The 26,939-nt window shown below is 38.0% G+C and overlaps 1 protein-coding gene across 1 annotated transcript in view; it reads right to left on the bottom strand.

Annotated features, from left to right (window-relative positions):
* Positions 1-26,939, bottom strand: part of SEMA3D (semaphorin 3D) — a 142,239-nt gene that overhangs the window by 78,181 nt on the left and 37,119 nt on the right. Inside the window, 2 exon segments of the mRNA XM_069875333.1 lie at positions 3,010-3,170; positions 20,404-20,594. Coding sequence (XP_069731434.1) covers positions 3,010-3,170; positions 20,404-20,594 — 352 coding nt within the window.

The following is a 26,939-nucleotide window of genomic DNA, read 5'->3' as shown; positions in this document are numbered from 1 at the left end:
ATGTAAGTTAAATTAACTAATATAGGCAAATAATTAGGTTGTAAAAAGGATGCAATTAAATGATGTATATGTATACATTAAAGATGAGCAAAGGATACAGAGCTTGGGTGTTCCTCTGAATACTATTCCAGACATATCTGAATATAGAGCACCAGATTCTAAAATATAATCTTGCCAAGTAATTATATCCACAGATGAAGATTTTCTGAGAGTAAATGGTTGGGGTTACTGATTTGGCTTTTTGGCGTATCAGTGGTTCCTAATAGAAGTATCTGTAACTGAGATGTTTTTTAAAGCAATCTGAATCTAGCCAGCAGCAAGCATTCTACAGTTCATGTTCAGTTCTATTTTAAAGACAGGAAACCCAAACCTACGTACAATCTTGCATTCTAGCTTTAAAGCTCTTACACCTCTCTTACCCCTCTCAACTTTTTTTTTAACCATCCTCCCTCAAAGTCATTAAGAAACATACCATTTATAAGCAGAATCTTAACATTCTAATCAATTATTATTCATTTTAGTGGCTGCATATAAGAGATGTAACTATATTCCAGATAACTCTTACTCCTGAGGAGTACAAAGGACACACTTCAGACCCTTGTAATCCCTACATGTGCGGCTTCCAGGAAAGCCTGGAAGCCACCTGGCCCAGCGCCAACCCAAATCATGGTCAGTCTAAACAAAGCACCAGCAAATACTATTTTTCTGACACTTCACTGTTGCTGTGCAGTATCCTTTAGCACTGAAATCTAGTCAGTGACTGCGACTGATACATAAACTTTCCTGCAACTACCTTCATCTCACTTCTTCCCTCCCCAAACAAATTTCTACCAGTCAAGCACAGAGAAATTAAAGAGAAACACTTGTGTGATATCATCTCATGTTACCTGGGCATTTATCCAGTGTTATATCCAAGTTTATAAAGTTGCTGAATGCCCATAGAAACACTGGGAGTCAGCACACTAGAATGTTTTACAGAGCTTTTTGATCAGTTTTAGATACATAAACATGCTTTGCTTCAGTGTTTTGTCTGAAAAGACAACCTGGTTAAACTGAGAAGTGGAAATATTTGAATCTGCAGATAATTTTATTTAGTCCAGGTACACAAGTGGCTATAAATGTTATTCCCTTCTCTCAGGTTACCACAGATATGCAGGCATACTTTACCTATTCAGCTCATCAAATGCAAATTTTCATTCAAATAATAAAATCATAAACTCTAAGAATAGTTTGGGTTGGAAGGGACCTTTAAAGATCATCTAGGCCACCCCCTCCCCTGCAATGAACAGGGACATCTTTAACTAGACCAGGCTGCTCAGAGCCCAAATCAACCTGACGTTGGACATTTCCAGGGATGAGGCATCTACCATTTCTCTGGGCAACCTGTTCCAGTGCTTCACCATCCTATCATCAAAGATTTCTTATCTCTAGTCTGAATCTATCCTCTTTTAGTTTAGAACTATTATTCCTTGTCCTATTGCTACAGACCCTACTAAAAAGCAAAGTGAATCTTTGTTCCACAATATCTGTATTAAGTATTACTGTCTGATTGCACATAAACTCTTTGGGCGCAGACTGTATTCTGCTCTTCTTGGGAAGTGCAACATTCATAATGATCAGCAGTGGTTTGGCTAAAAGTAAAGTATTACCAGCTTGGACACAGGGGTGGATCACACAGAGTGCTACAGACTCCATAAAGCCCTGAACTAATCAAGCCCCACTGAACATAACGGGAGCTGACAGCACTCAGCATCTTTCAAGAGGTAAGCTGCACCCCACAGAAACAGAAATCTGCTTTTCAGACAGAAAAGTCTATGCCAGAAGCCAGTCTGTAGTCTGAAAATCTACAATATGAATAATGCTGTAAGTAACACAATGTCCTCAGGAGGTGCTGGTTTTTGAGTAATCTATATGGTATTACAGAATACGCAAGTTAAGGGTCTATAAAGCATCTTGGGGATTAAATTTCATTAAATGCTTGAAATCTGAGCTTTAAAGAAACTGGTATACGGAGCACTGAAGAAGTCAAAATAGGACATTCAGCCTGCTACCGCCTCTCTTCTGTAGGACAGCAAGTGTTGCACTTAAACACGTGGGGCAAAATAGTCTCCTGTTACACCTGCTAAGCCCCTGTACTGCAGCTGTATTAATTCAGAGCCAGTTAGGTCTTCAGAGCTGACAACAGACCATAGTAATTTAAAATCTCCTCCTGATGCTAAAAGAAAATATCAAACACAGCTGAGAATTTAAATTTTCCTTAGTAAGTAGCATATCTGGGACAAGCAGGAAAGTAGTTTTCATGTGTGTTCCTGTGGAGAACCTTAGTTTTACATGTAGTGGTCAATTGTGCTTACAGCAGTTCATCATGTCTGCTAGGAATCCCGAAGGCTAAGCTGCCACTTTATTATCTGAGGTTAACACACTGTCACCGGACATGGGCAAGGCAGTACAGTAGATCCCAAGTTTCTCCCGTCACTAGTAATTACAGATATCCAATACAAATGCTAATATTAAAGTTGCCACTAAATTTGTACTATATTTTAAAACATCCAAATTGCCTTTGCTTTGTTTAGTATCACTGCAATGTAATCCCAGTGATGCTAGGAAGCAAGGAAAGAGTTGTTTTCAGTTATCTTCTTTTAGATACTTTTATTGGAGAAGGATAACTATGACCACGGAAATTAAGAAGCAACCAGTCTGAGATTCATTTTTGCCTTTTTCCCACCCAGATATTTTGATATTACTTTCATGCACTGTAGGGCTCCTCCAGGTAGCTGACATCTCATAGGACATTAGTCTCAGAGGAGGTCACATACTATGAAAAATTCACTCTATTAAAGATAATCTAACTGTTGGGGGCGAAATGGTCAGATCCTGGTACATAGCATTCCACAATGAATCTACAAGCTACTCAGTAAAGGAGAGAGGAGAAAAAAAAAAAAAAAGAGAGAGAGAGAGAAAGGAACAAAACTGAATCTTTGAGACAAACTCTGTAGAAAAGAAACTGACCTTTTTCACATTTTTGTTTAAGTCAACCAAGTTGAGCAGGAAGATGTGGTCTTTAGCCCCGATTAGCAGCCGTCCTCTCTCCTCATCTAGCAGCAGGGTTCGAAAATCAAGCCCTTCTGTTGAGCCCAGGAATGGGATGCAGCTGTTTGAAAGCAGCAAGTCTGTGGGAAAATGAAGAAAATCTTTATAATCAAAATGCTTACGTCTGACTGACTGATGTCTTTTAGAAATATATGCAACCAGCATGGCATACACCGGTGAGATAGCTGCAGTCTTAGAGCAAGACTTTCTAGGGTCAGAATACAGTTCTTGTTAACCTTGATTTTCTTTGAGATTTCTTTACTTCCAAATTGGGTAATTATTTTCAAAAACTATTTCATTGTGTGAAATTTTCCTAATGAATTATGTCTATGATGTAAAGGAATTGCATTCTTTGACAGACATTAGAAACAAAAACTGACAGTTCTTTACAAAAATCTGTGCTATACTTTTCCTTCATTGTAAGAAATCTAATGTATGCTTATATCACCATGCTCAAGGATATGCACGATCAAGGATCAATATCCCACCATATTTGGTGCTCTACATATAAAGAAGCAAAGAAGTTCGATTCCAGCAAAAATATTTAGAGGCAAGAAACAGTGGTTAGATGTGAAAGGTATCAAAGACTCATTGAATCATTTGAGTTGGAAAGGACCTTCATCAACTCCTCATCATGGGGAGGGACATCATCCACTAGATCAGTTTGCTGATCTCTGGGTAACCTGTGCCAGTATCTCACCATCCTCATTGTAAAAAATGTCTTCCTTATGCCCAAAGGTTTTAGATTCCAGAAGAGCAAACTTCAGCTCTCTTAGAGCTCAGTTGGAAGGGATTCTGTGGGAAACTTCCATGGAGGATATAGGAGACAGTGAGTGCTGGGAGTTTATCAAATATGCTCCGCTGGAAGCACAAAACCAGTTCATCCTCTTTATAAGTAAGGGAAATGGATAAAGCAAGACACCCCCTTGAGTTAACTGTGAGCTCCTGAGTCTGCTCAAAATCAAAAAAGAACCTTATCAGAGATGGAAAATCATACTCATCGAGTATTGCCGGAGATGCAGTTAGAAAAGAAAAAGCTCATCTCAAACTGAAATTATTTGAGAAGAACTGTAAGGAAGTAGCAAGTATAGTATGTGTAGAAAGTTTCATATAATGTTCAGTTTATTCTCTGTCTAATGTTACATTCTAGTGGCACTATGGAGAATTACTGAAATTAAGTTTTTAATTACAATCATTTCAATTGAGACCTGAATGAACAGCTATTGAGTAGAAGTATATTCCTAGGACACAGTACTGAAATGAAGACAATATAGAGGCACATTAAGTGGACCATCCAGTACCAACACCTCTAAAGTCCTGAGGTCTTTCCATTCCCTACAGAGATGCCAAGGGTCCGCTGTTCCTGCACCCTCTGCAGAGAAGATTTTCCCAATTAAAAGTACAAATTTGACACTTAAGTTTTACTGTGATTTAATAGTGGCTTCCAATTTCTTTCAAATAAAACTAAGAAAAATGTTTCTCTATTAAACTAATGAAAGAATCTGTACTTCTCCTGTAAAAAAAAAGCTAAAAGGCTCTAAAGTAAAAGTCTATAACTTTTTGCTTTATGTAAACTCTGTGGACGTAATTCTGGATGAGGACAAAAATAATATATAGAAAAGAGTACAATGAGAGTCTAGTCTTGTTGGGCAGTCATTCATTTGGGAAGAATGAAAACAAACATGTGAATCAATTCTTCCACAAGCAAACTCTCCAAGCTAGACCAATTGGAAATTTTGGGACAGAAGGCAAATTCTGCACTAAATTGAATATAAAATTAAAGTTACTTCCACCTTCCTGGCACTGGATGGACAACGTAGGCTTACTGCCAGATACGCCAGACTTACAGCAAAAGTTATTTACACTTCCTGAACATGAAGAAAATCAGAGCCTGCATTTTGCAGCTTGACGCCTGAATAAAATAAGGAGGGAAAAAAAAAAAAATCCAAATTTTCTTCTTCAAGGAGTCTCACAAAACATGTGACAGGGAAAGTGACGATTAAGTACCATTACTGGCTAATAAACAGCACTGTGGGAGAAAAAAATATTATATCATTATTAATCTGACTACCTAGTATATAATTATGACAATTATTTTTTGGCTCAGTCACTTCTACTTAGGCTCACGTGGTTTTGTCTGGCTCACTGCTGAATGTTTTAACAGTAAAGCCTAAAAACAAATTATCTTGCATTGCACTCCTATTCCCCCAGGTGAGATTTATTTGGCAGTAGTTTGGAAAAAAAGCCAAAACCTTACTTCACATTGAAAAACTAAATCCAACGTAAAGCACTACGCTGCTTTGCACCAGCACCGTCCCTTCTCTTTTTTTGTGTTTTTGAAAACAAAGTTTTTGGGGCAGGCAAAAGGGGTGCATGTTTCTAAATTAGTAACACTTTAAAAGACCTGTTTATTAATTGACAGGAAGATCACTTACAAACAACTTCTTGTTAGCAAGGTCCTATAAAAACCTAAGTCCTATCCAACTAGTTCTTACACTAGAGCTGAGTAGTGAATAACCTGGCTGAAGAATAGCCAAATCAGTACTATAAATAAATAGAAAATTTAAAAAGGAAAAAGAAAAGCCCTCTAAATTCATAACTTCTGAATCTTGGCTCATTCCACTGGTATTTTTCCACCCAATAAGAAAAAAAGATGTACTCCTCCTAGCACTAGTGATTGAGTTCTCTGTTACAGGACAATCACTTCTAGTCACGCTGTTGATTTTTATGTGTGATATAGATGTGGCTTCATTAGAAGTCATGTTGTGTACAAACCTCTTCCCTTGCTTTTTCTAAATGGAAATTCTTGGTACTGGATACAAGAGGGATGTGAGTGTCTGTTGGGAAAGGATTCTCCGTTGCTGAACATAGCACAGTAGGAGGTTTGAGCTCTCTTGGGCTATTAAAATTCTTCTTGCTTAATCTCTAAAATACTGTTCATCAGCTGAACATTGCTAGAGTACTTAATTTCTGAGTAATCATCTTTCTCTCCTCCACCCATGACATAAGAGCTGGCTGCATTACTAGAATATGTGATACATCGTATATAATAATAAATGCCTTATAAATTCTGCAGTCTAGATTAAATCCCTATTTAACAGTTCCGTGTCCCAGTTAGTAAATAGGATGGAGGGAAGAAGAGGAACACAGGATCACAATATATAGTAATTCATCATTCACAGGCATTAACATGAATAAACAGGAGAGACTAATGAATTTCACAGGCTACTGTATTTCAGCAATCCATATCACCCTCTGTTACTTTTAAATCTCTTCTGATGACAAGCTTCCAGTCACATCTCAGTGCTTGCCTGTGGGCAAAATACGAGGGGAAAAATTCCTTCTCATCTCCAGCCATAGGAATTTGATCCTGGTAAGGATAAATGATATGTTTCTGCAAATGCTCTAAAGCACTTTCATTGCTCAGTCATGAAATTCACTGGCATTTGCAAGTGTGTCACTTGCCAAAATATGTAGACCTGATTCTTTGCATACCTGAAAGGAGATGACAGAATGCTCTCCACTTCCCATTTCTTTCTTATTTGGAAGGTACGAACTCTGTAGTGACCATACCAAAGGACACTTGTCATCTATTGCTTAACACTTCTGGTATTTCTCAGTAAAGAATCACCTAGGAGAGCTACAACGAGGAATCAAAAAGATGTCTCATGACTGAAATGCCCAAATGGGAATGAGCCCTGCCTGGTGCCTTGTATTGTCATTTGTTTCACTGCATCATAAGGAAAACATCTGCAAAACGTTCCAGATTGATATGACAGCATTGCACACTGATTTCTTACTGACGCAAATGGCAAAACAAGCTGCAAAATGGTGAAGAATTAGGTCTGGCCAGTTATTTACGAACTATTGAAAAGAGCTTAGAAATAGCATTTTGAACTTGGCCACTAGTAAGATTAAAACTGAAACATGACCTAATAAAATTTCTGAAGTAAACATTGATTAAATTACAGCCAAATTAATCATTGTTCTCACTTCATAAAAACAAAACAATACTATCATATGGGCTGCAATTGGCCTTCACCGCAAGTTATATTTAATATCACCAAGGATATTACACTGGAAAAATCTGCTATGAAAAGCACATTTTTCCAATGGTTTTCAAGCTCAGAGCAAGCTGTAGATTTGAATTACTGCATCACTTTAGCCAAGCTAATATAGAAACATCATTTCCACAATGCACAGAAACAAAGTTAATTACAGAGATGGTCTGTCATGAGTACACATTCAGTGTTCAGTTTATAGCGTGTATTTGCTGTTTTACTGAAAACTAAATACTTTTTTTCCAGTCTGGTGATTAAATGAATATTCAGCAAACTTCCATTCTGGGTTAATATTTCACTAGTGATCAAAAGAAGCTGGAATAGTGACTGTTCTGAACTAATTTAGAAAAGTACCTTGGCGGACACTTGGCTCACAACAGCATGATAATTTCTTACTTAAATCAACTCCAGCAGCAAAGCCACAGTGTAAAGGCTTTGAATGAAAAAGTGCCATTCTGTTCTGGTAACATGTATTTACATTTATACAGCATATTTAGACTTCTTAGCCTCAAGTGACATATGTGGTGATCGTACAGCCACTCCTCGATTCCACCATGGTGTAGATATGTAGCAATCTGGAATCACTTGGTCGAGATGCAGAATTGCCTTTGTGGCTAGTCACAGACTTTTTTTTGTGATGGACTATGCCTAAATTAGCAGAAAGGGAACTCCTCAAACTGTTTCAAAACAGCTACATCTAATGACACTTTTGAAGAACTCCGAATTTAAAGCCAGCTGTATACTTCTGTAAGTTTCATATGCAGTAAAAAACAAATGTGACAGCATTTTCCTCTAGGTAGTGACAAGTGCTTTCACACGCTGGGAAATGCCCATGACAATTTACATGGTTATTGTGTGAATCCTCAGCTAAAGAAAAGTCAATATAGCGTGAATATAGCAATTGACTTAATTCCTAAAGTATTCCGAGTTTAAAAGATCCAGTTAACGCCAGATGTATTTTTATGAAGGCAAAGAGAATAGTTCCAGCCTACTGACAATCTCTACTACTTATTGCAAGATATAAGTTATATTTTCCTTAGCTGCATCTCACCGTGGACAATGGTGATTTGTTGTGCATGCCATGTGGCTCTCATTGCTATACAATGAATTTTATTTGGCCTGTAGGAAAACATCACATTTGTGGCAGAGTAGGGCCTTTCCAAAAGGATATGGATTACTGGGAACACAGAAAAAGTTATTTCTTATTGGTACAATATTGTGTCAAAGTATTAGTTCTCTTTCTGAGTAGTCCCCAAATCCATCTTGCCCTCCACCGCATATTTCGGAAACATACTTTGGAAATGCCACATAGGCATTTCTATTCACTTCAGTCCAGGAAGGTGACACTGGAAAGTGAACATTTTCAAAAATTGCTCCAAAATTCAGGAAAAAACTGCTGCAGGTTTTAAGGCATTTTCACTTCGAGCTTCAGGCACTCCTACAGGCCTGCTCAGCAATCAGCAAACTAAACATTTCCTTATTTGCAAATATTGGTTGATATATTTCAAATCTGTCAGTATTTTCCAACCTATAAAAATCATAAGTAATTGAAGTAGCTCCATTAAGCACTATGCTCCTCAAACTATCATTATAGACAACGGTAGCTAAGCAAGAGCTCTTTCTGTGCAGTGCTGTCAAAACACCTTTGATTGGGAATGGACAGTGATCTTATCTTTATATAACCCTTGCAACAGCTGCTCCATCCACAAAGAGGAAAACGGATATAAAAAAAAGCAATTTATGTTGTAGAATCTGCTTCTCTTTCATATTAGTAAAGCTCACTTGACAGGAGGCTCTTCTGCAAGATCAGTACTGAGACTAGTGTAGATAATTTAGTTCAAGTTTTTCAGAGCCAGCGGTTATAATCAACCTGAAGTCCTGTCTTTGTCTGACTCAGGGTTTTTTATATATGCAAAAATAAATGGTAATACTGTAAAACAAAATAAGTAGCTGTTTACCATGAAAAATACACCCAGTTAAAGCACAAACTAAACAATTCTTGCTTATGTTTACGGAACTGTATTTCAGTTGCATTTACTTGCAAATAACTTTGACTAATGAAACAGCTGCACAAATAACTTGTAAAGTATTATTATTGCAGAGATGATTAAAAGCTGCTTTGTGACTTCGTGTTATTGTTGAAAAAATGCAAAGGCCCGATTCACAAACTTCACAGAGCCAAACCAAATAAGTAAGTTTAGGCAGCACAACTGAAAACGTATCTGAGAGAAATATTTGTTTTTAAGAAGATGACCTAAGACCACAGATTTGCACAGGTTCCCTTTTCCTAAGTACTTTATCTTTCTTGCAAAACTGCCAAAGTAAGCAAACTCTCTGTTGTTTCCAAAGCAACATTAAATTTCCATTTTTTTTATACTCTGGATATTTAAAAAACATGCACTACAAGTTTAATTCAATGTAAATGTTCAGTGAGCATATGAGGTTTGGTAAAGCACAGATAATTCTTGGCATTTCATCACACATACCTGTCCATTAAGAATGCCTGGCACAACAATGTGTGTTAAAAACTACTAAATTTACTTTCTAAATGTAAGGCAGAGGATGCAAACCCATCACTTCTATTTTCTCACATTCAATTGTCAGGACTGAACTTACCTTTTTTCCCCTTCATCTCTAACACATCCTCAACACAGCTGCTGGTTTCATGCGTAATGGGCAAATAATCGGAGTTACTTGACTGATATCTGTTTCTTCCATTTCAGTTTTATTTCAAATTCCCTTCAAAGAATCCCCATTGTAAGCAGATATTGCTGTCTAAGGATATGAGTTCCTCCTTATACCTTCTCAACTATACAGGAGAACTGCCAAAGTAGAGACCAAGGTCTAGCCTTGTCTTTTAAAATTATCTTCCATAGAGTCAGGCAGCTGAGATAAAACCTCTGCCCTGTTCTGAGGGAGGTGGCTTATAAACTCACCTGTTCCTAAAGCTATTCTGAAAATCCATATTACTAGATTCATATTAGCAAATAGCCTATCAAGTTAGTGACCTTGAAAAAAGGCAGTTTTAAATGAATTCTTTCAAGTAGCATTTCAATGTTTAGATGCATCAAAGCAGTTCTAATTAAAATCCTTTCATTCATGCTGTGGTTAACCAACTCCCAGCCTCTTTACTGTCAGCCAATCGACTATGTTAAAAGCAAGGGTCTGATAATAGGCTTCAGGTGAAAATAAGGGCAAAATTCTCTTTGAATGGCTTATTCAAAAAAGTTCAGTTAATCTCATTAATCGTGAATCAGCTTTACTGCTCCAACTAGACAACCACCTTATCTTTTGAGCCTTCCAGCTACCTGTATATGTATAATCATATGACCTGCAACTAGAAAGGCATGAATCTTATGAAAGACATAGATACAGAGAAGGAAGGGGGGAGGTCAGTCCACTCTCTGAAGATCAGGCAACACAAACAAAATGCACTGACAATCAGTTGCACCTTGTAGATGTCTTAACATCAAAACTTTCTCAGGGATCTGGGACCTGCATTGACCTCCTAAAATAGACACACCGCTTTGCAGTAGCAGACTCAATTCTTTCCTGCTTGGATGGAGATGTGTATTGCACTTCGCAAGTATGTCCAGTTGTTAAAAATGTAACATGGTGATCATATTTATCTCGTTAAGGCACATGGCTCTTCCTTTGTCAAAGTATGGTTCATAAAACTATATGCAGTGCTATCCCTCCTTTCAAAACAAATTAATTACTGTCGTTACACTTGCCTTCAAAATGGTACCAACCTCTCTTTTCAGACTACACTTTCTTAAAAGTGATACAAAAATATCTAGAGAATTTCCAGGCACCTGTGCTGCAACTATCAACTAACTGCTTCTTCAGAAAAACTTCTGAGAATACCATATTCTTTGGAGGAGCACACAGCACCCTGAGGACAGACAGAGGAGCTCTTTGCTACATCTTACAACCCCTGTTATCTGTGGGCTAATAAAACAACAGTAGATTGTGCAATTTCTTCCGCTCATGCTCTCTCGTAGCAGCTGTACAGAACATGACATATTTTTAAATCCTTAATTAGTGTTTGCTTTGTTGATGAAATTCCAAGCTTAGGAAGCAAAATAAGTGGACTTTGTTTCACCCTTGGAGCAAATGAGAATTTCATTGTGGATTTCAGTGCCCAGAATTTAAACCTGCAAGCAGTTTTCTCAAGGAAATTCAAAGTGTAAAATTGCCTACAGAAAACTTGATTTGGCTCAGTAGCTGGTCTGACACTCCTCTTTAGGAGTCTGATTCACTTTATTTAGACTTGCTTTCTCTGACCGCACATCTGACATCAGGACTTGCTCCACTGAGCCTACCGCTCTTTCATATGGAAGATATTGTTTTTAAAGAGGTTAGATATCTTAACAATACATTCAATTTAACATTTTTCTCCCCAGGTCCAGATGTATTTGACAGCTTCCTAATGAATATAATGTTCATAACAAAGTAGACAAGAGACTTTGAAGTGCAGTGACATGAACAACTCTGTTGAAGTAAGTGTCAGATGGAATGGGCCTGGAATATACATTAATATCAATACTAACAGACAGGAGAGATACAGAGCAGTATGAGCTGTTCATGAAGAAGGTGAGTTGACAGTGCAAAGAGATTTACTTGCTTACTTACTTCATTAGTGCCTCTGTTTTCAAGACTTAGCTGCTGAAGAACAGCTCACAGCCAAAAAAATCCAGATTTTTTGCCTATCACTGCTATTATTGAAAATTATTATTATTATTTTCAGTTCTCTACTAGTGTAATCATATACTACACACCAGTTATAACCAGTGTTTGTGAGTAACATGTATTTTTATGGAAGCATTCAACAGCTGTATGTCCCACCCTTCTCAGCCCTCTGTGCACTCCACAGGCACACACACCCTCCTTGCACTTGCATCAAGACTTGGAGCCAGACCCTCAGTTCAACCACTGGGACCTGTAATAATTTTATCAGCTGAGGATCTAGCCCCAAGTGTATATCAAGAATCCACACAGGCTATTCTTCTCTCTGACTCCAAGAATTGGACCAGAGCCCACACAAGCTGTACAGTCAGGCTGAAAAGCTGAGATAGAAATGAGGTCCTAAGTACTAACAATGTATGTCCTTGCCAAAGGAGCTGACGAGAGCTGGAGCAAAAGAAAGGGCAGGTCCATGCATCTGGGAGCAGATGAGGAGGGAAAGAAGCAGATATGTGTGTTTGGGGAGAAGGGAACAGGGAGGGAGATGTCCTCCTTCCAGAAGAAGAATGCTGTTATGTTGGTTCAGCTGCCATGAACCCACTGCCTGAGAGAACCTGCAAGATCTCTTTAAGTGCTGATGGTCCTTCATCACCCTTCCCACGGTCCCCCTGAGGGCAAGGAAATTTCCTCACAACTGGCTTTGAAAAGCAGAGAGTAGATACAGTAAAAGAGGTGAAACCAGGTCTGGGAAACAATAACCAGCTCACCAGTGTGACCTGCTACCCAGGGAGCAAAAGTAGCATTTGGCAGGGCTGCAGGGCTGCTGGTAGGAGGAATGCCTGCACAGGAAAGGAGGTGAAGGGCAGGGGCCTCTGTGAGCAGATTTACCTGTCAGTGGAACAGATATTTCTGCTGTTGGCAGCAAACGTGCTTTAGGAGGTTCCTGATTGCTATCCCAACACATAACTGCTTGTTCCTGTCTCCACGGTGGGGTTCCCTCTCTGACATGGGCCAGATAATCTTTCTTTCTCATGCTTTGAATGAGGAACAGGAACTTTTGGTTTCTACCACCATGAGTGCTGCTTGAGCTCACAAGGTAAAATTAATATCCCTGCTCTAAATTGCTATAGAAATGCAGTACAGAAATGCAATTGCTATAGTGAAGCCTGTTTAAGTCACTTAATCATTTTCTGGTGTAGCTGCCCAGGATGGACATTCTCTAAGAAAATGTACTTTAAATGTAGAGGATGACTGTTTTCAGGAAACTTCAAAGATTTTTGTCCTTATATTCTTTTCCCAGTTTTCCAGATACATTTTATTCAATTCAAAAGCAAGCAAGGGAACTCAATTAGCTAATGTTAATGTAGATTTTCAAAACAGTTTTGCACTGTCAATAGCAAAGGACCTCTCCCAGCAATGAAAATAAACACTATTCATATAGTGTTTAAACTGGTATATAATGCTTACATTGGTATAATATTCTCCTATGGCAAAATGAAATATCATTATCTGTTATACTTTCTGATATTGACAGGAGGTAAGTTGTTATACCATAAAGATTGGAGATAATTGAATATGTGCAATAATTCCCTCATATATATTATTTCTTTGTGTTCAAGTCATGCCTACCAACCTCTGTCAGATTCAGGGTCCATGAGCAGATGTTATGGTTGGATTCAATGATCCGGTGGGTCTCTTCCAACCTGGTTATTCTATGATTCTATGATTCTATGTGCAGGTGGATCCAATATCTGCCTTGTAGGCCTAGGCAATGTTGCAATAGGACCAACTAACTAAAATTACACGGCAAGGGATCTCAGAGGTATGTGTCTGCACAAGATAGCCAGGTGCAGCACCACATTACCTCCTGTCAATCATTAGTGTATTAGCATAATCTATTATTTACTATTGGGGGCTATCATTTTTTATTATTAATATTTACATTTATGTATGCATTTTGGGGCACCAGTGGGTATCATATAGACTGCTGTTTTGTTACGCATTTAGTGAGAAATGTTTTTCAAAGATTTCCAGGGTGTACAGATGATGAAGAGGGAGTTATAAAGTCCTCCCAAAGCTGCCAGATAAGTTGAACATAAAATCTCAGTGTCTTCAGTAACCTCTAAGCCATCAAACTTTATGGTACAATGCAGCATACTTTGGGACAGCCAGGATTTGGATCATGAAGGAGAATGCCTGTTTTCTAAAATTAGTGGGGGGAAAAAAAAGGTACCTTTGTCAATCCCTCTGACTTCTCTAATAGTGCTCTGGTGAAATAAAATCTTGTCTTAGTCTCTTTTTGTTATCTCTCTGTGTATTTATTACTAAAGGACTTTGACTACAGAACAGACCTTTCCTGCACCCCTCAGCCCTTCTTTGAGGAACTTGTCTATAAATGGAACAGCAGAAACAGGGAGGGAGGAAAGGGAAATAGGATGTGACTCTAGGACCTGTGCTGCAACCACAGATGTCCACCGCTAGACTCACTGACGTCAAGAGCATGTCCTCAAATTAGTGCACAAAAAGAGAGCAAGTTTGGGATCTTTGAAACTACTCTGAATTTGGTTTGCTTTACAAATGTTTTTAGTAAAAGCGCGATTAGACAATTATTTTTTGAAAGTACCCTCTTCAAAGCTGATGCCACTAATCACGTATCATCCCCACATTTTTCTTCTAGGGAAGCAGTTTTCAGTGTTGCCTCATACTCCTTCTTACAAGAGACCAAAGTCTTACTCCTGTTTTTTTCTCTCATCTTATGAGATTTAATCAAGTGAACGTTCAGCAGAACAGTTTGGTATTTGGTGCACACAATTCTCTTTTTATCCTGTTGAGGCCCTTTTGTGATCATGAAAAAAAGAAAACTGTTGTGAGCTACAGGCTGTTTACACTGTTAAGAGGTTGATATGGGTCAGTTCTCTAAGGTTATTCTTAGTTCAACTGCTATGTAAACTGCTGATGTCACTGACTGGAGGCTGGTCTCCAGAACATTATATATACAATAATTATATGACAGAAAATGCAACATATAGTTGGATTTGACCTCCAAGTTCACTAGTATAAAAAAGGAAAAAAACATCTGTAAGAAACTTGCTGTTTTACCCATTACTAAAATGTAATAAATGCCTTCAAGTTTATCCTTAGTCTACAGCACATATAAGAGTTTTTCCTCACATGGGCAGCAATGCCCATCCATCTTAAACCTAGGATACACTTGAAGTCTCAATGTTCCCTGCCTCCAGAAAGAATTTTTGAGACAAAACAGGAAAAATCTATTTTATAACTAGACAATCATCTGAAGCTAGCATACTGAGTTTCACATAAGCATCTTATGTTACTCTACAAGGGAATCTGAGATAGGGTTTTTTTCTGAGAAATCACAATTCATCAAAAATTAATAAAACAACAAATGAGGGATTCAGGAAAGCAGCATGTCCTCACTCAGCATATTTTTCTTTCACTTCACAGGCATTCAGAATTACAGCTGCAGATTTTACCCCAAAAGCATTTTTTTTACTGATTTTATTTCATCTTCCTGCAGAGCAAGTACAGCTGCTGAAATGCAAGTTCATTCTAGGCTTTTCTGTACATCACCAATTTACCAGATTCCTACCATAGTTATGCAACACCCTCACCGTGGTACTGGGATTGCTGCAATGTCACAGACAATTTAAATAAGGCTCATGGAGCTATACAATTTAACTATATTATATATGCATACTTAATGCATGACATGGAAATAAGCCAGCTTTACTGAAACATTCAAATTAACTGCTCTGATGCAACAGTTAGGTATCTCATCAGTTATGAAATGGAACAGGTTTAAAGAAAAAAAAAATTTACAAAACAGGATGCTTGACTTTGTAAAGTAGCATGTTCAAAGTATCATTTTTAGAACATTAAGGAAATGTACTAATCCAGTGGAGTTTTCAAAAGAATTCCTGGCACCAAAATGTTATCCTTTCTTTGCTTTTTCAACATATTGTAAGAATGGATCACACTTAGGGGGAAGAAAAATATGTACATAAAACACTGCATGAAGCTAAACAATCCTTAAATGTGGCTACTTTCCACGTAGAGCTGATGAATCAGTATTGTCATCCTTCAACGGAGGAGATAGAATTGCATGTCTTCAGTTTACTTATTTAAGAAGAAAAGAAGTGAGAAGGAATAGAAATTTGATCCTGCTTCAATTTACTCCAGTGGCAAAAGTCTTGCCATCACTTTAGTGGGGGTGAGACTACATCTTAATTCATTCAATGTGAAGAAGAGAAAAATCAGCTGAGAATAATGTTCTTGTTTATTAGACTTAAATTACTGACATAGTTTAAAAGTGTTAATTAGATCCTGGTTTAAAAGCCAAAGGTTCCCTTCAGTCTTGCCTTTTCCTACGCGCTGTGTCACAATGCAGGATCCTGGTCCTCTGACCAAATCAGCACAGGTCACAGCAAGCATGGAATGTTTTGGGGACATGGCTGTATTCCTACTTGGGCATCATTTATGTTTGTGGATGTTAATGTGGATATGTCACTGGTGACAACATCCAAATCTGGGCTGGGGCATACCCTGAAAAAAAAGAGAAATAAAAGGGAGCAGAGTGCATACTTTCATAACATAAATGTATTAATTGAGTGTGCTTTTAGGATGTCCATGAAAAGCAGCAAAGTAAAGAAAATCAATCTGCAATTAGAAGTCTGCATTTCTACTGGAAAATTTTAGGATGGCCATAAACTGAAAATGGTTGATTTTAATTTTTTTTTTTTTTTTCCTAGAAGGCAACCAGCCTTCCGGTCTGGTTATTCTCTGCCTCTTGTTACAAAGTGAAACCTAGAAACACATGCAAAAAAAATCTGTATAAAAGTACCTATTAATAAATTGGCAAAATCTACAAACCAAAAGATAGACAGGAATAAGACTGTTTGCATTGTATGAATTAAACACATTTGTAAATCTGAATTATGACACAGGCCCTTCCGTTTTTCAGTAACAGAATGGATGTTGTCCCTTAAATGACATTATTGAATGAGACTGGTATATGAAAACCTTCTTCATTCACTGTAGAGATTGAAATGAGGATGTTAAATGAGGTAGCAGACAATAAGGATGTGCTGCTAAGGGAAACTGAATGTTACTTCTGTACATAAGGAGTTCTGCAGTTTGGATGACGGTCATGAGGTATATCCAGCTACATGAAAATTAATGATAAATACACACTGTTGCTCTGAGACTGATTGCAGTGTTATACAGAGACTATTAAAATATAGACTATTACTCAAAAATCAGGCCCGGGTTTTCTAAAGATGGTAATCTGCTATTAGAAGACAGTTTGCTTACCTTCTCCTAATCCTTAGCTATAACATAATAATGAAAACACCTCAAAATCTTTAAAAATATTTAAGAGATAAAGATTAGTTAAGGTCTATTTAGTGAGAGCAGTCTAGAAGCATTATCAGTGCCAATTTCTGAGATATGAATGACATGCACCAGTACTGAAAAGCTAAAGTCTAAGTGAAGAAAATAAAAATAAATATAGAAGAATTATTCAACTAATGAATCAGGGGAAATGTGGGAATATAGGATGAGGCATGTAATTTAAGATGACAATGTATTATATTAACAGAGGTGAAGTATATTTGACTTTCCCTCCGTATTACAAGCTATTTCAATTTACTTCTGTGCGTTTGTAGTTTTATGTATGTATGATTTTTTTAGAATGCATTTTTAGAACTGCAGTAAACAATGAAGGAAATTTATCATATGACATCATGTTGATACCTACATCATTCACTGGAATATCTGTATCTTAACATTCCCAGCACAGATTTCCACCCCTCAGAGAAGATGAAAACCTTTAACTACAATGCAGACAAGCTCTAAAATTTTAATTGCTGTCTGAATGCAGAGGACTTGTGACATACTATGGTTTATTGAAGCACTCTTATAGTTATAGACACTTCTTTTATCTTCTCCAACCTTCCCCTTCTCCCTCTTCCTCTATCCACCATTGACTTTTTCTTTATCTCTAAACTTTCTCCTTCTCTGTGTTCTTTTAATACAGTTCCCCCTTCTTCTTTCTTTCTTCTTGTCCCCCTACACTTCCTCATCCTCAGCATTCATCACCTGGTGTTCCCTTTCTTCTCCTTACTGTTAGGGCATGGAAGAAGCAGTCTCCTAGCCTTCAGCTGAGAATGCTGGGCTGTGAGATGAAGTAACTTCAGGGGAAAGTCCTGTTCACTTCCAGCTCTCCTGCCTGAGCAAATGCTCAGACATTCAGGGAAAATGGAGCTATGCCATCCCATAAACACATTGCACTTGGAAGGGGATGAAACCTTACTTTGAAACACAACACCTTTAGCAGCCAGATGAGCACACATGTGTGACCAGGTTTTCAAAGCTGCCTGATGTAGCCAATTTTGGTCAGTTTTCCGTAAAGAAGAAAAAGGGCCCCACATTATCCTCCTCAAGTTTTAATTCCAAAGAATGGAGATGCCAGGACTTGTCAATGACATGACTGTAAAAACTTTATGAGAACTGGCAAGACAATTCATTTCTCCTACATCTTATTCTTTGAAACCTTGGAGTTATTTTGTCTGGAATACTTGAGGCAGGGAGGTAACCTTAACGCTGACAACTACATTATGTAGTCAAGACATCTGCCATGCTGTTATCAACAAAAAAACCATGATTTAATTATCATAAGCACTACTTTCACTTGTTTGTGAAAACAAAGCATTAACTTCTTATTGTTTCCTGTGGAAAAAGAAAAATACCCCACACCCCAAAAAAAAGAAGACAGATGAGGCACAACAAAGTCTGATAATTCTTTCTCTTTTGGCTTTTCAGTTCCATCACAGCTCTCTAAATTAAGATTTATGTACCATTTTGTATCTGTTGTTGCTTTTTTTCCCCCCTCCAGGGATATAGGTGGATAAGTTTGGATAGGAAACTGTATCCCTCAAGCCAAACTGAAAGGTTTATAAAGTTGCTAATAAAACTTTGGGTCAGGGCCCAAATATCAATCATCTACTCATTGTCTTTTTAAACGAGCTCAGGCATTTTCCCAACCACTCCCAGCAGGTCTCTGCCACTATTTTAAACTAAGATTTCAATTTTTTTTTCCTGTGTTGACCTGAATATTTTTCCTCTCTCCCCCTCCTTACCTGCCAAATATATCCATCAGGATTTTGCCATGGGCTATCTGCTTTTGAAGTTAAGAGGAATTCACTAATCATGAGTGTCAACTCCACAATAAATGCCATCACCATATGGTATATGCTGCTATTGGGAATTATCTCAAAAGGCCTAGCTGTGAAAGCCTGGCTATATGTTAGAGGATTTTTATTGCTAACTTTCATAACTCATGTCAGGTCTTTCAGTTTCTGTATTCATTGGCTTAAGTGAGTGCAACTGTTTCCTGAATTTATAAAAATGTTGTCAGGATCCCTTGATCTCTCTTCCTCTGTCTCTTTCACACAGATTGAAACACATATATACACAGAGGAATACCATACACAGTGGCATACAAATCTTGCAAAAGAGAAGTTTGTAAATAAATAGTGTGTCATTGTGCTTACTCTAAAAATTTCTCTGTGTGTTAAATTAATTATAAACATATCATAACCACTGCTGAAGGCTTCACAGCCTTCTGCCCCGTCACACCACCCTCAGTGTAATTCTGTAATACACAGAAAAACCTAAGTTTGAAAAGCTGACAGCAGAATTAACTCAGGTTGCTGACATAACTGAAAAATTAAACACACACACCCCCCCCAACTGGAGAGCATTTGCTTTAGCTAAAGAAGACCAAATCAAAGTGGTGTAACTCTGTGACCTGTAAATCTGTGGAAGCGTACTGCACATTTACAGCAACACAAAATCTGCCTTCTCTAAGAACTTGTCCAATAAAGAATTAAAAGATACATCTGTGTTTAAGCTTCCCACCCTCTAACATTCTCAACAAGAAGAACACATAAAGTTAAGAAAGTTCTCAGAGAAACACTTCTGTGATCTAACGAGGTAAGAAGAAAGAAAACATTTCAAGCGTTTCACTTACCAACTTAGTGAAAGAGAAAAAAAATATAACAAAAATAAAATCTCAGCGCAACTTGAAACACTTAGAGCAGCTCTCTCAACTTTCCCTGAGGCTCTAGAAACATGTGAGTGTCCTTCGTGTCCCATGTCACTGTCACCAGCCACATGGGAATGACTCCAATGGGTCTCATGGAATTTCAAGACTAGGAGTTTCTGTTTAGGCAATGACTCCTCTCCCCATTTATGTACAGTATATTAATACCCTTTAGACACAAACTGAAATAATGACTTTAAAACTCATTCAAAAAAACAATTATATTTCAGAAACATGTACCCCACCACCCAAAAAAAAAAAAAAAAAAGAATTTTAATACTCCCCTAAGCAGAATTCATCCATTTTTAAGGCTTCTGTCATGTGTTTCTGGGAACTGTAGGGACAACTGCATTTCATTTTCCTGATTAATAATACAAATGAACTGCTGGCAACACCACATCAAAACAAAAGTGGAAGAATCAGAAAAAATGTTGTAAAGTTTACCTTTATAGGAAAGCTTAAGTCTTGGGATATTTTGTTTTGACATTCCAGTGACTGGAAGGAACAGCATTGCTAAAGATAACAAGCTGCAGGCATGTGGTAGTTGGGAAGATCTCATTCTGCTCTTTTCTTCTGTATCTTCTTTTGCACTAGGGTAAAATATGTCCCCACTTTTCAAACAATCCAAATTTAATCTGGAAGCAAAAAGAAAACATCCATAGAATTTTGCATTATTACATAAATAATAAATCTGAAAGCAAGCCAGACCCATCTTTAAACAGTAGCTCGTTTAGTACATTTGCTACACGAGTATTTTTTTTCCTCTAGTATAAATCAAAATGTTGTAAATCCGTTTCTTTAATATGAAACTTACACAATTTTGAAAAATATGAAAACTTTTCAAATACCAACGTCTAGCATGGCTAAATTTAAGCACAAGTTAAATTAATGCACAATCCATAAAAAGAATATTTCCTTTCAAAAGTGACCATACAGCTCATTAGTTCATACTGCTCCACAGGATATCTTAATGTTTTATAACTCTCTCTTTATCTCAGTACAACAGCTATTGCATGTTTATGCTATGGTTAGAATAAACTGTAATATCTCATATATCATGAGTGTACAAGCTGAGTTAACAGTGATCATCATACATTTTCATAAACTAAGAAAATTGGGTAGAGCAAGTCCTTCTGTTTATTTTTAATAGAGAAAAATTCAATGAGGCTGATGGATTTAAATGTGCTACAGTATGATATTTCCAGCAGAATAACTGCCACAATTCACCCACCAAAATATCCTATAAACTTTAATGAGCGGTTCATGCCGAGGTCCACAGGCTGATATGGGACTTCGTTAGCACAATGTGCAACTAAGCCAGCTTTGCAACATATTTCACTTAATAACAGTCATTCATATTCTGTAAATCTTAAAGTGTTCTACAACTGAAAGTAATTGTCACTGTCCTTATTTTCCCCATGCAAAAATGGAATTACAAAACTGCAGTGAGCCTAATTCCTCAAGGTCACACCTCCACCCGAGTAGAACAGAATGCAGCAACAGTTCTCCTAATGTCCCACTTGTACATATTTATAACAGATCCCTTTTGCCCAATAACTCCACTTTTGCATATGAAATTATTTGAAATGGCATCCTGAGTTCTGAAAGTAGAATTTGATGGTTAATAAATCACAGAGGTCAGAGCATGAAAATATACGTGAGAACAGATCTATTCCCCTGCAAGTGGATGATACGGGAGGTCAAGGGAGATAGTTAGCAAAATGACAAATGTCAGTGAGTAATGCTGTAGATCAAGGAGCAAAGGAATGTTATGGCTACTTGTAAGATTAATGGTTCATAACTTGCCATGAAAATTCTTTTCTGAAAGGTACTGAAACCACCTGATTAAGAGTAATCCTAGTACCCACATGAGCCAGCACTTTCACGGACATCAAGGGAAAGTCTCCATGAGAGACGCAACACAGATTGTGGCCCCAGAGCCACTCCACAGGTCTAGCACTTCGGCTTGCTGTAGCACTGATGCCAGAGCACCTCTGCAAACTGAGGAGGCATCCAGAATCAATTTAGCACCTCATGATGCAGGCAGTACATCCTTCCTGGCATGAAGGGACTGGAAAGAGGACCACTTCAGTTCTCTCTGCCAGAGGAAATGTCTCTCAGATGAAGCTGGTACTTTCTGAGCCTGCAGACCTTCTTTCTGCTAATAGCAAAAAATCAAGGAATATGCAGGAAGGGTATAACAGGGAAAGAGAGAGAGGGAAACAATTTGTAAAATGCCCAAAGCATCCTTCCTCCTGCACAAGATCGAGCTTCTCTCTTCTCAATCCTTTCCTCAACACTCACATTCCATGTATGAATGTACATGGAATGTACACGTACATTGGTACTTTTGGCCAAGTGCCATTACATAGTAATGAGACAACATGGAAAGAAAACAAAACAAACATGAAATGCCTCTGGTTCATCTTTCCCTTCATTAGACTATGGGATCCTGAGAGAAGGACCTTATTTCTTCCACACCAGTACCTCTATTTGTGGCTGGAGAACAAAGGATTATTGTTGATGAGACTATCACAAGGTTATATCACTGTGAAGAAATCTCTTTTGGGGGAAAAAAGAGGAAAATGGGGGAGGGAGGAGGAAGAAGAGGACTATATTAAGACAAGAGACATCAGCTCTGTTCATCTTCAGGGGGATAATAGAGACAAACCATACTTCAAAAAGAAGCAATTAAGGGGGAGCCAGACTCACTGCAAATATGTTGAGAAGTCATGGCTTGAGGGTCTGGGTCTCAGCCAACAGGGATCTCACCAGATCATTTGGAGCTCACTTTCTTGAGGTAAAGTGCAGTAAAGAATCAGGACTAAATTTGCTGCTTATAGAAAAAAAATAGTTGACTGAATACACCATCATTTTGTTAATTGCAGACTGAATACCAGCACCAAACTTGGCCTTTAGGCCATACCTCACAGCCTTCTTTATTCATGTAGGATTCATTGCTAATGGAAATCTTCCTTCTTTTTTTTCTTTTATTTTTTTCCTTCCCACTTTTATTTGAATAACATCTGTGAAAAACCATTTGCTTCAATTCCTGACACAAGGCAGTTAGATTACACTGGAGGCCGCTGCTCTGTGAGCTCAAGCCAACCCTGTCTTGTCCTAGACTCACTGCAATCTGGCTAGATTGTCACATATATTTTTAGTTTATTATGATCTTCTAATACAGTTCTAGCTTCTACACTGAGTCCTTCCAGCAGTCTAATGACTAGCTCAGGTTAATGAACTTCAGACCAACTAACTGGCCATTAATCTTCAGGAAATAACCTTCCTCTCTGTAACATACGCAATGTCGGTCAGTATCCTGTGCTTAAAAGAGCCATAGTCACACTGCTCAGAAGTAAACAGACCCATGAACAGAAATAAAATGTGAAACGTAAAAGCAAATCTAACTCCCTCATTCCTTCCTCCCTGAAAAGTAAGAAGACTTTTGTCAGAGGAGGAAAAATTATTATTTCCTTTAATTCTTTGATACTTCTCCTAAGGACCAACACACTCTAAAACTTCCTCATCATGAACAGACGCAAAATAAATGAAGAAAAAAAATGGTCTGAAAAGAAAAATGCTGAGCCTAAAGCTGCTTTACCACCTTGGCTTCAGTCAGAAAAATATCTGCACTGTGTTAATTATCACCTGCGAGACTGACTGAGGAAGGAAGCTGAGCATACACCTCACTGAAATAGGTGCATTTTCAGCAGAATAAAGGAGCTATTATTTACTTCGTGTGTGGGTGGGAGACAGGATGCTGAAGAGGGGCTGAGGAGCCTGGCTCCATCCCACCAGGATCTCCCTGTGGGGCTCATAAATTCATAATGGGCTGTAGGTTAAAACTGCTGAATGAAAAAATGTTGATCTACTGGTGTCCTGCCATCTTGCCAAAGAGAGGTGACTGGACATAATTGGCAGATGTGTGATGTCACAGCTGTGAAATAAGGTGTCACCTCTCTACAATTGGTCAGATTTAGTGAAGGTTATAAAACACATTGCTCCAAAGCTACTGTCTGAAACAGGAAAACCTGGAGCCAATTTACTAAACAAAATTTATTCCAGGCCCTTTGTTGCAATAAACAGAGCTCTTCAGCCTTCTCAAACACACAGATAGTAGGGCGCTCTGTGCTTTTGGAAGTCCTCTTCAGATCATTCAGCTCAAACCTATTTAAATGCAAAATGTCACATTCACAAATACTATGCAGGTTTCCAACTCCTGACATCATGAAGACCAGAGCTGGAAGGAAAGGGTCTCTTGTGGACATCAACCAAATGGCATGAATGGCCTGTCAGACATATTGCTTTAAAAGTATTAAAACTAATTAGCTGCAAAATAAACAAAAAGTACCCCACCTACAATTCAAATATATTGAAAGGTACATTATCTCTTTATTCATATTGTAAATGTACTTTGTATTTATTTTGTGCTGTTTATAGTGCAGCAAAAGTTATCTTCCAGGATTCTCAGTAACACTTCCTTTTATGAAAAACCCAGATAACTATTACATCACTTCCCAACACTACCAAAAATTACCAAATAAAAAGACAGAGGTACAGTCAAAAAAATTTTGTGAGCTTACAGCAGTGGGGTTTTTTTGTTTATTTTGTCTACCTTAAATCGTTGGGCTTAGTGTATCTGGTGTAGATAACGTTTTGCCATAAGGCAGATCTTGCTATTGTTAAATACTCAGATGACTAGTAAAGACTCATATGAAGAATAACCCAACTTATAATGATTTTAGGAAAGCTTTACAAGATTTACCTTTACTGAGCTCCTCACAGGATTTATGTCCTATCCTTTCAACTCCAGTAACTTGGAAGTCAAGAAAAATCTCTGCTCTGATTCCCACTTCAGAAGAGCCAAACAGAGTAAAGAAAAATTAAGGGAGTGAGATATAAGAAGGATGCCACTGAGGGAACAAGAAAGCCAGAAAAAAAGCTAGTCTTATTGCAAAGAACCATATAGTAATAAGTAAAACTTTGCAATGGGAAGAAATGGGGACTACATTTGACTTTTTGTCCATTAATATCATGATAAAATCAAGCTAAAGTAAAATTGTTGATTAAGGAAGTGAAACATGAGAGAAGAATAGTGAAGGAATTAATTTGGTTTATTTTTTATCATTTTCTGTATCTTTCTGAATCTAATCCAGAGAAGAGCAACGAAGCTGGTGAAGGGGCTGGAGAACAGGCCCTGTGAGGAATGGCTGAGAGAGCTGGGGGTGTTTAGCCTGGAGAAGAGGAGGCTGAGGGGAGACCTCATTGCTCTCTACAACTACCTGAAAGGAGGTTGTGGAGAGGAGGGTGCTGGCCTCTTCTCCCAAGTGACAGGGGACAGGACAAGAGGCAATGGACTCAAGCTCCACCAGGGGAGGTTTAGGCTGGACACTAGGAAAAAAATTTTCACAGAATGGGTCATTGGGCACTGGAACAGGCTGCCCAGGGAGGTGGTTGAGTCACCTTCCCTGGAGGTGTTTAAGGCACAGGTGGACGAGGTGCTGAGGGGCATGGTTTAGTGTTTGATAGGAATGGTTGGACTCGATGATGCAGTGGGTCTCTTCCAACCTGGTTATTCTATGATTCTATGATTCTATTCTATTGATGGTAGTATTTATAAGAGGCATGTTGTCTATTCAGAGATAAATACATAAATATTGGTAACAATGGGTAACTTTTATAAAGTGCTTTATGTCACATTGCTGAGAAGAGCTTATCTGGCCATGAAATTTACTATCAGGCACTTAAAATTATACACATAGGAAATGAGCACGTTATCCCAAAAAGATATCAGGATATATTTCAGGTTAGTGGCATTGGGGTCAGGATTAAACACAAAGATTCCACATAGATGTACAAGTAATCCTTTCAGAATGACAGATAGACAGCCGCGCACACAGACATGTTCTGAATCACTAGAAACGGGGATTCTGAGAAGTTTTATCTGTGGCATTGTGTCTTTTGGACATGTAACGCATAAATCCAAGACCAATGATAAAAAAAAATGCTAGTCTCTAACCATAATTGTGTCTCCTTAAAAGAAGAAAAAGGAAATCAGACCTATAGTTTTACATTCTATAGCCTGTTGCTCAAGCATGTCTGTAGTCCAAGAAAAGGAATGGGATGGAAAGCAACTCATCTTCTGATAATGATATTGGAAAGAAGAGGTAGGTGGATGAATAATGTGTCCTACCAGTCAGATAAGCAACCAATATCTTCCATACATAAACATCTACATGCCTTTCACTCTAAAGATAGAGGCGTATGCATCTCAGATTAATGTTTTTCTTTTTTTCACCCTTTTTTTTTTCAGAAGGAACTGAGAACTCATATATTACATCTGTAATAACAGATCCTCATAGTCTCTTTATTTGGAACAACATGAGAACACCCTATATGTCTCCTCATTAAAGAAAAAAAAAGAAAGTAAAGGTAAAAATACAACCCAAAGAAGAAAGCTGTGCATGGCACAGTTTAGCAACATGTAAGAATCAAAAGGAACCCTAAGCCAAACCTCAGTGTTACATTATTTTAAGTACAGCATGTTTCCCCAGCAGACCAAAAAAACCTCTCAAGCTATGAAAAGTGATTCTAAAATGGGTTTTGTAGCTTTGGTATCCAAGAAAATAAAAAGGCAGGATGAAAATTCCTTGACACGTTGATGAAAAGGTAGACTAGATGAAAACTGCTTCCTGCCAAGTACCATGACGTCTGAAGATTTTCAAAGCGAGCCAGAGAACTTTCCTCTAAAAAGTCTGTCACCACCTGCAGCACTTGGGATGGCTTGGCTCAGCCCTGAATAAAATAGACAGGGAGAGAATGTATGCAGGAAGCTTTACCCGTGGAACAGCCTTGGTCTGCGGTTGAGAAAATACCGAAGAGCCAGAAAAACGTCATGATGGCCACCAGAGAAAAGAAATGCTCATTTTGGGGAGACCTGCCTGAACATTTAAGCACTAACAGATTGCATTTGTCCT

This window comes from Phaenicophaeus curvirostris, chromosome 1 (assembly GCF_032191515.1).
Source record: "Phaenicophaeus curvirostris isolate KB17595 chromosome 1, BPBGC_Pcur_1.0, whole genome shotgun sequence".
Taxonomy (NCBI): domain Eukaryota; kingdom Metazoa; phylum Chordata; class Aves; order Cuculiformes; family Cuculidae; genus Phaenicophaeus; species Phaenicophaeus curvirostris.
This window is presented reverse-complemented; position numbering and strand designations above follow the sequence as displayed.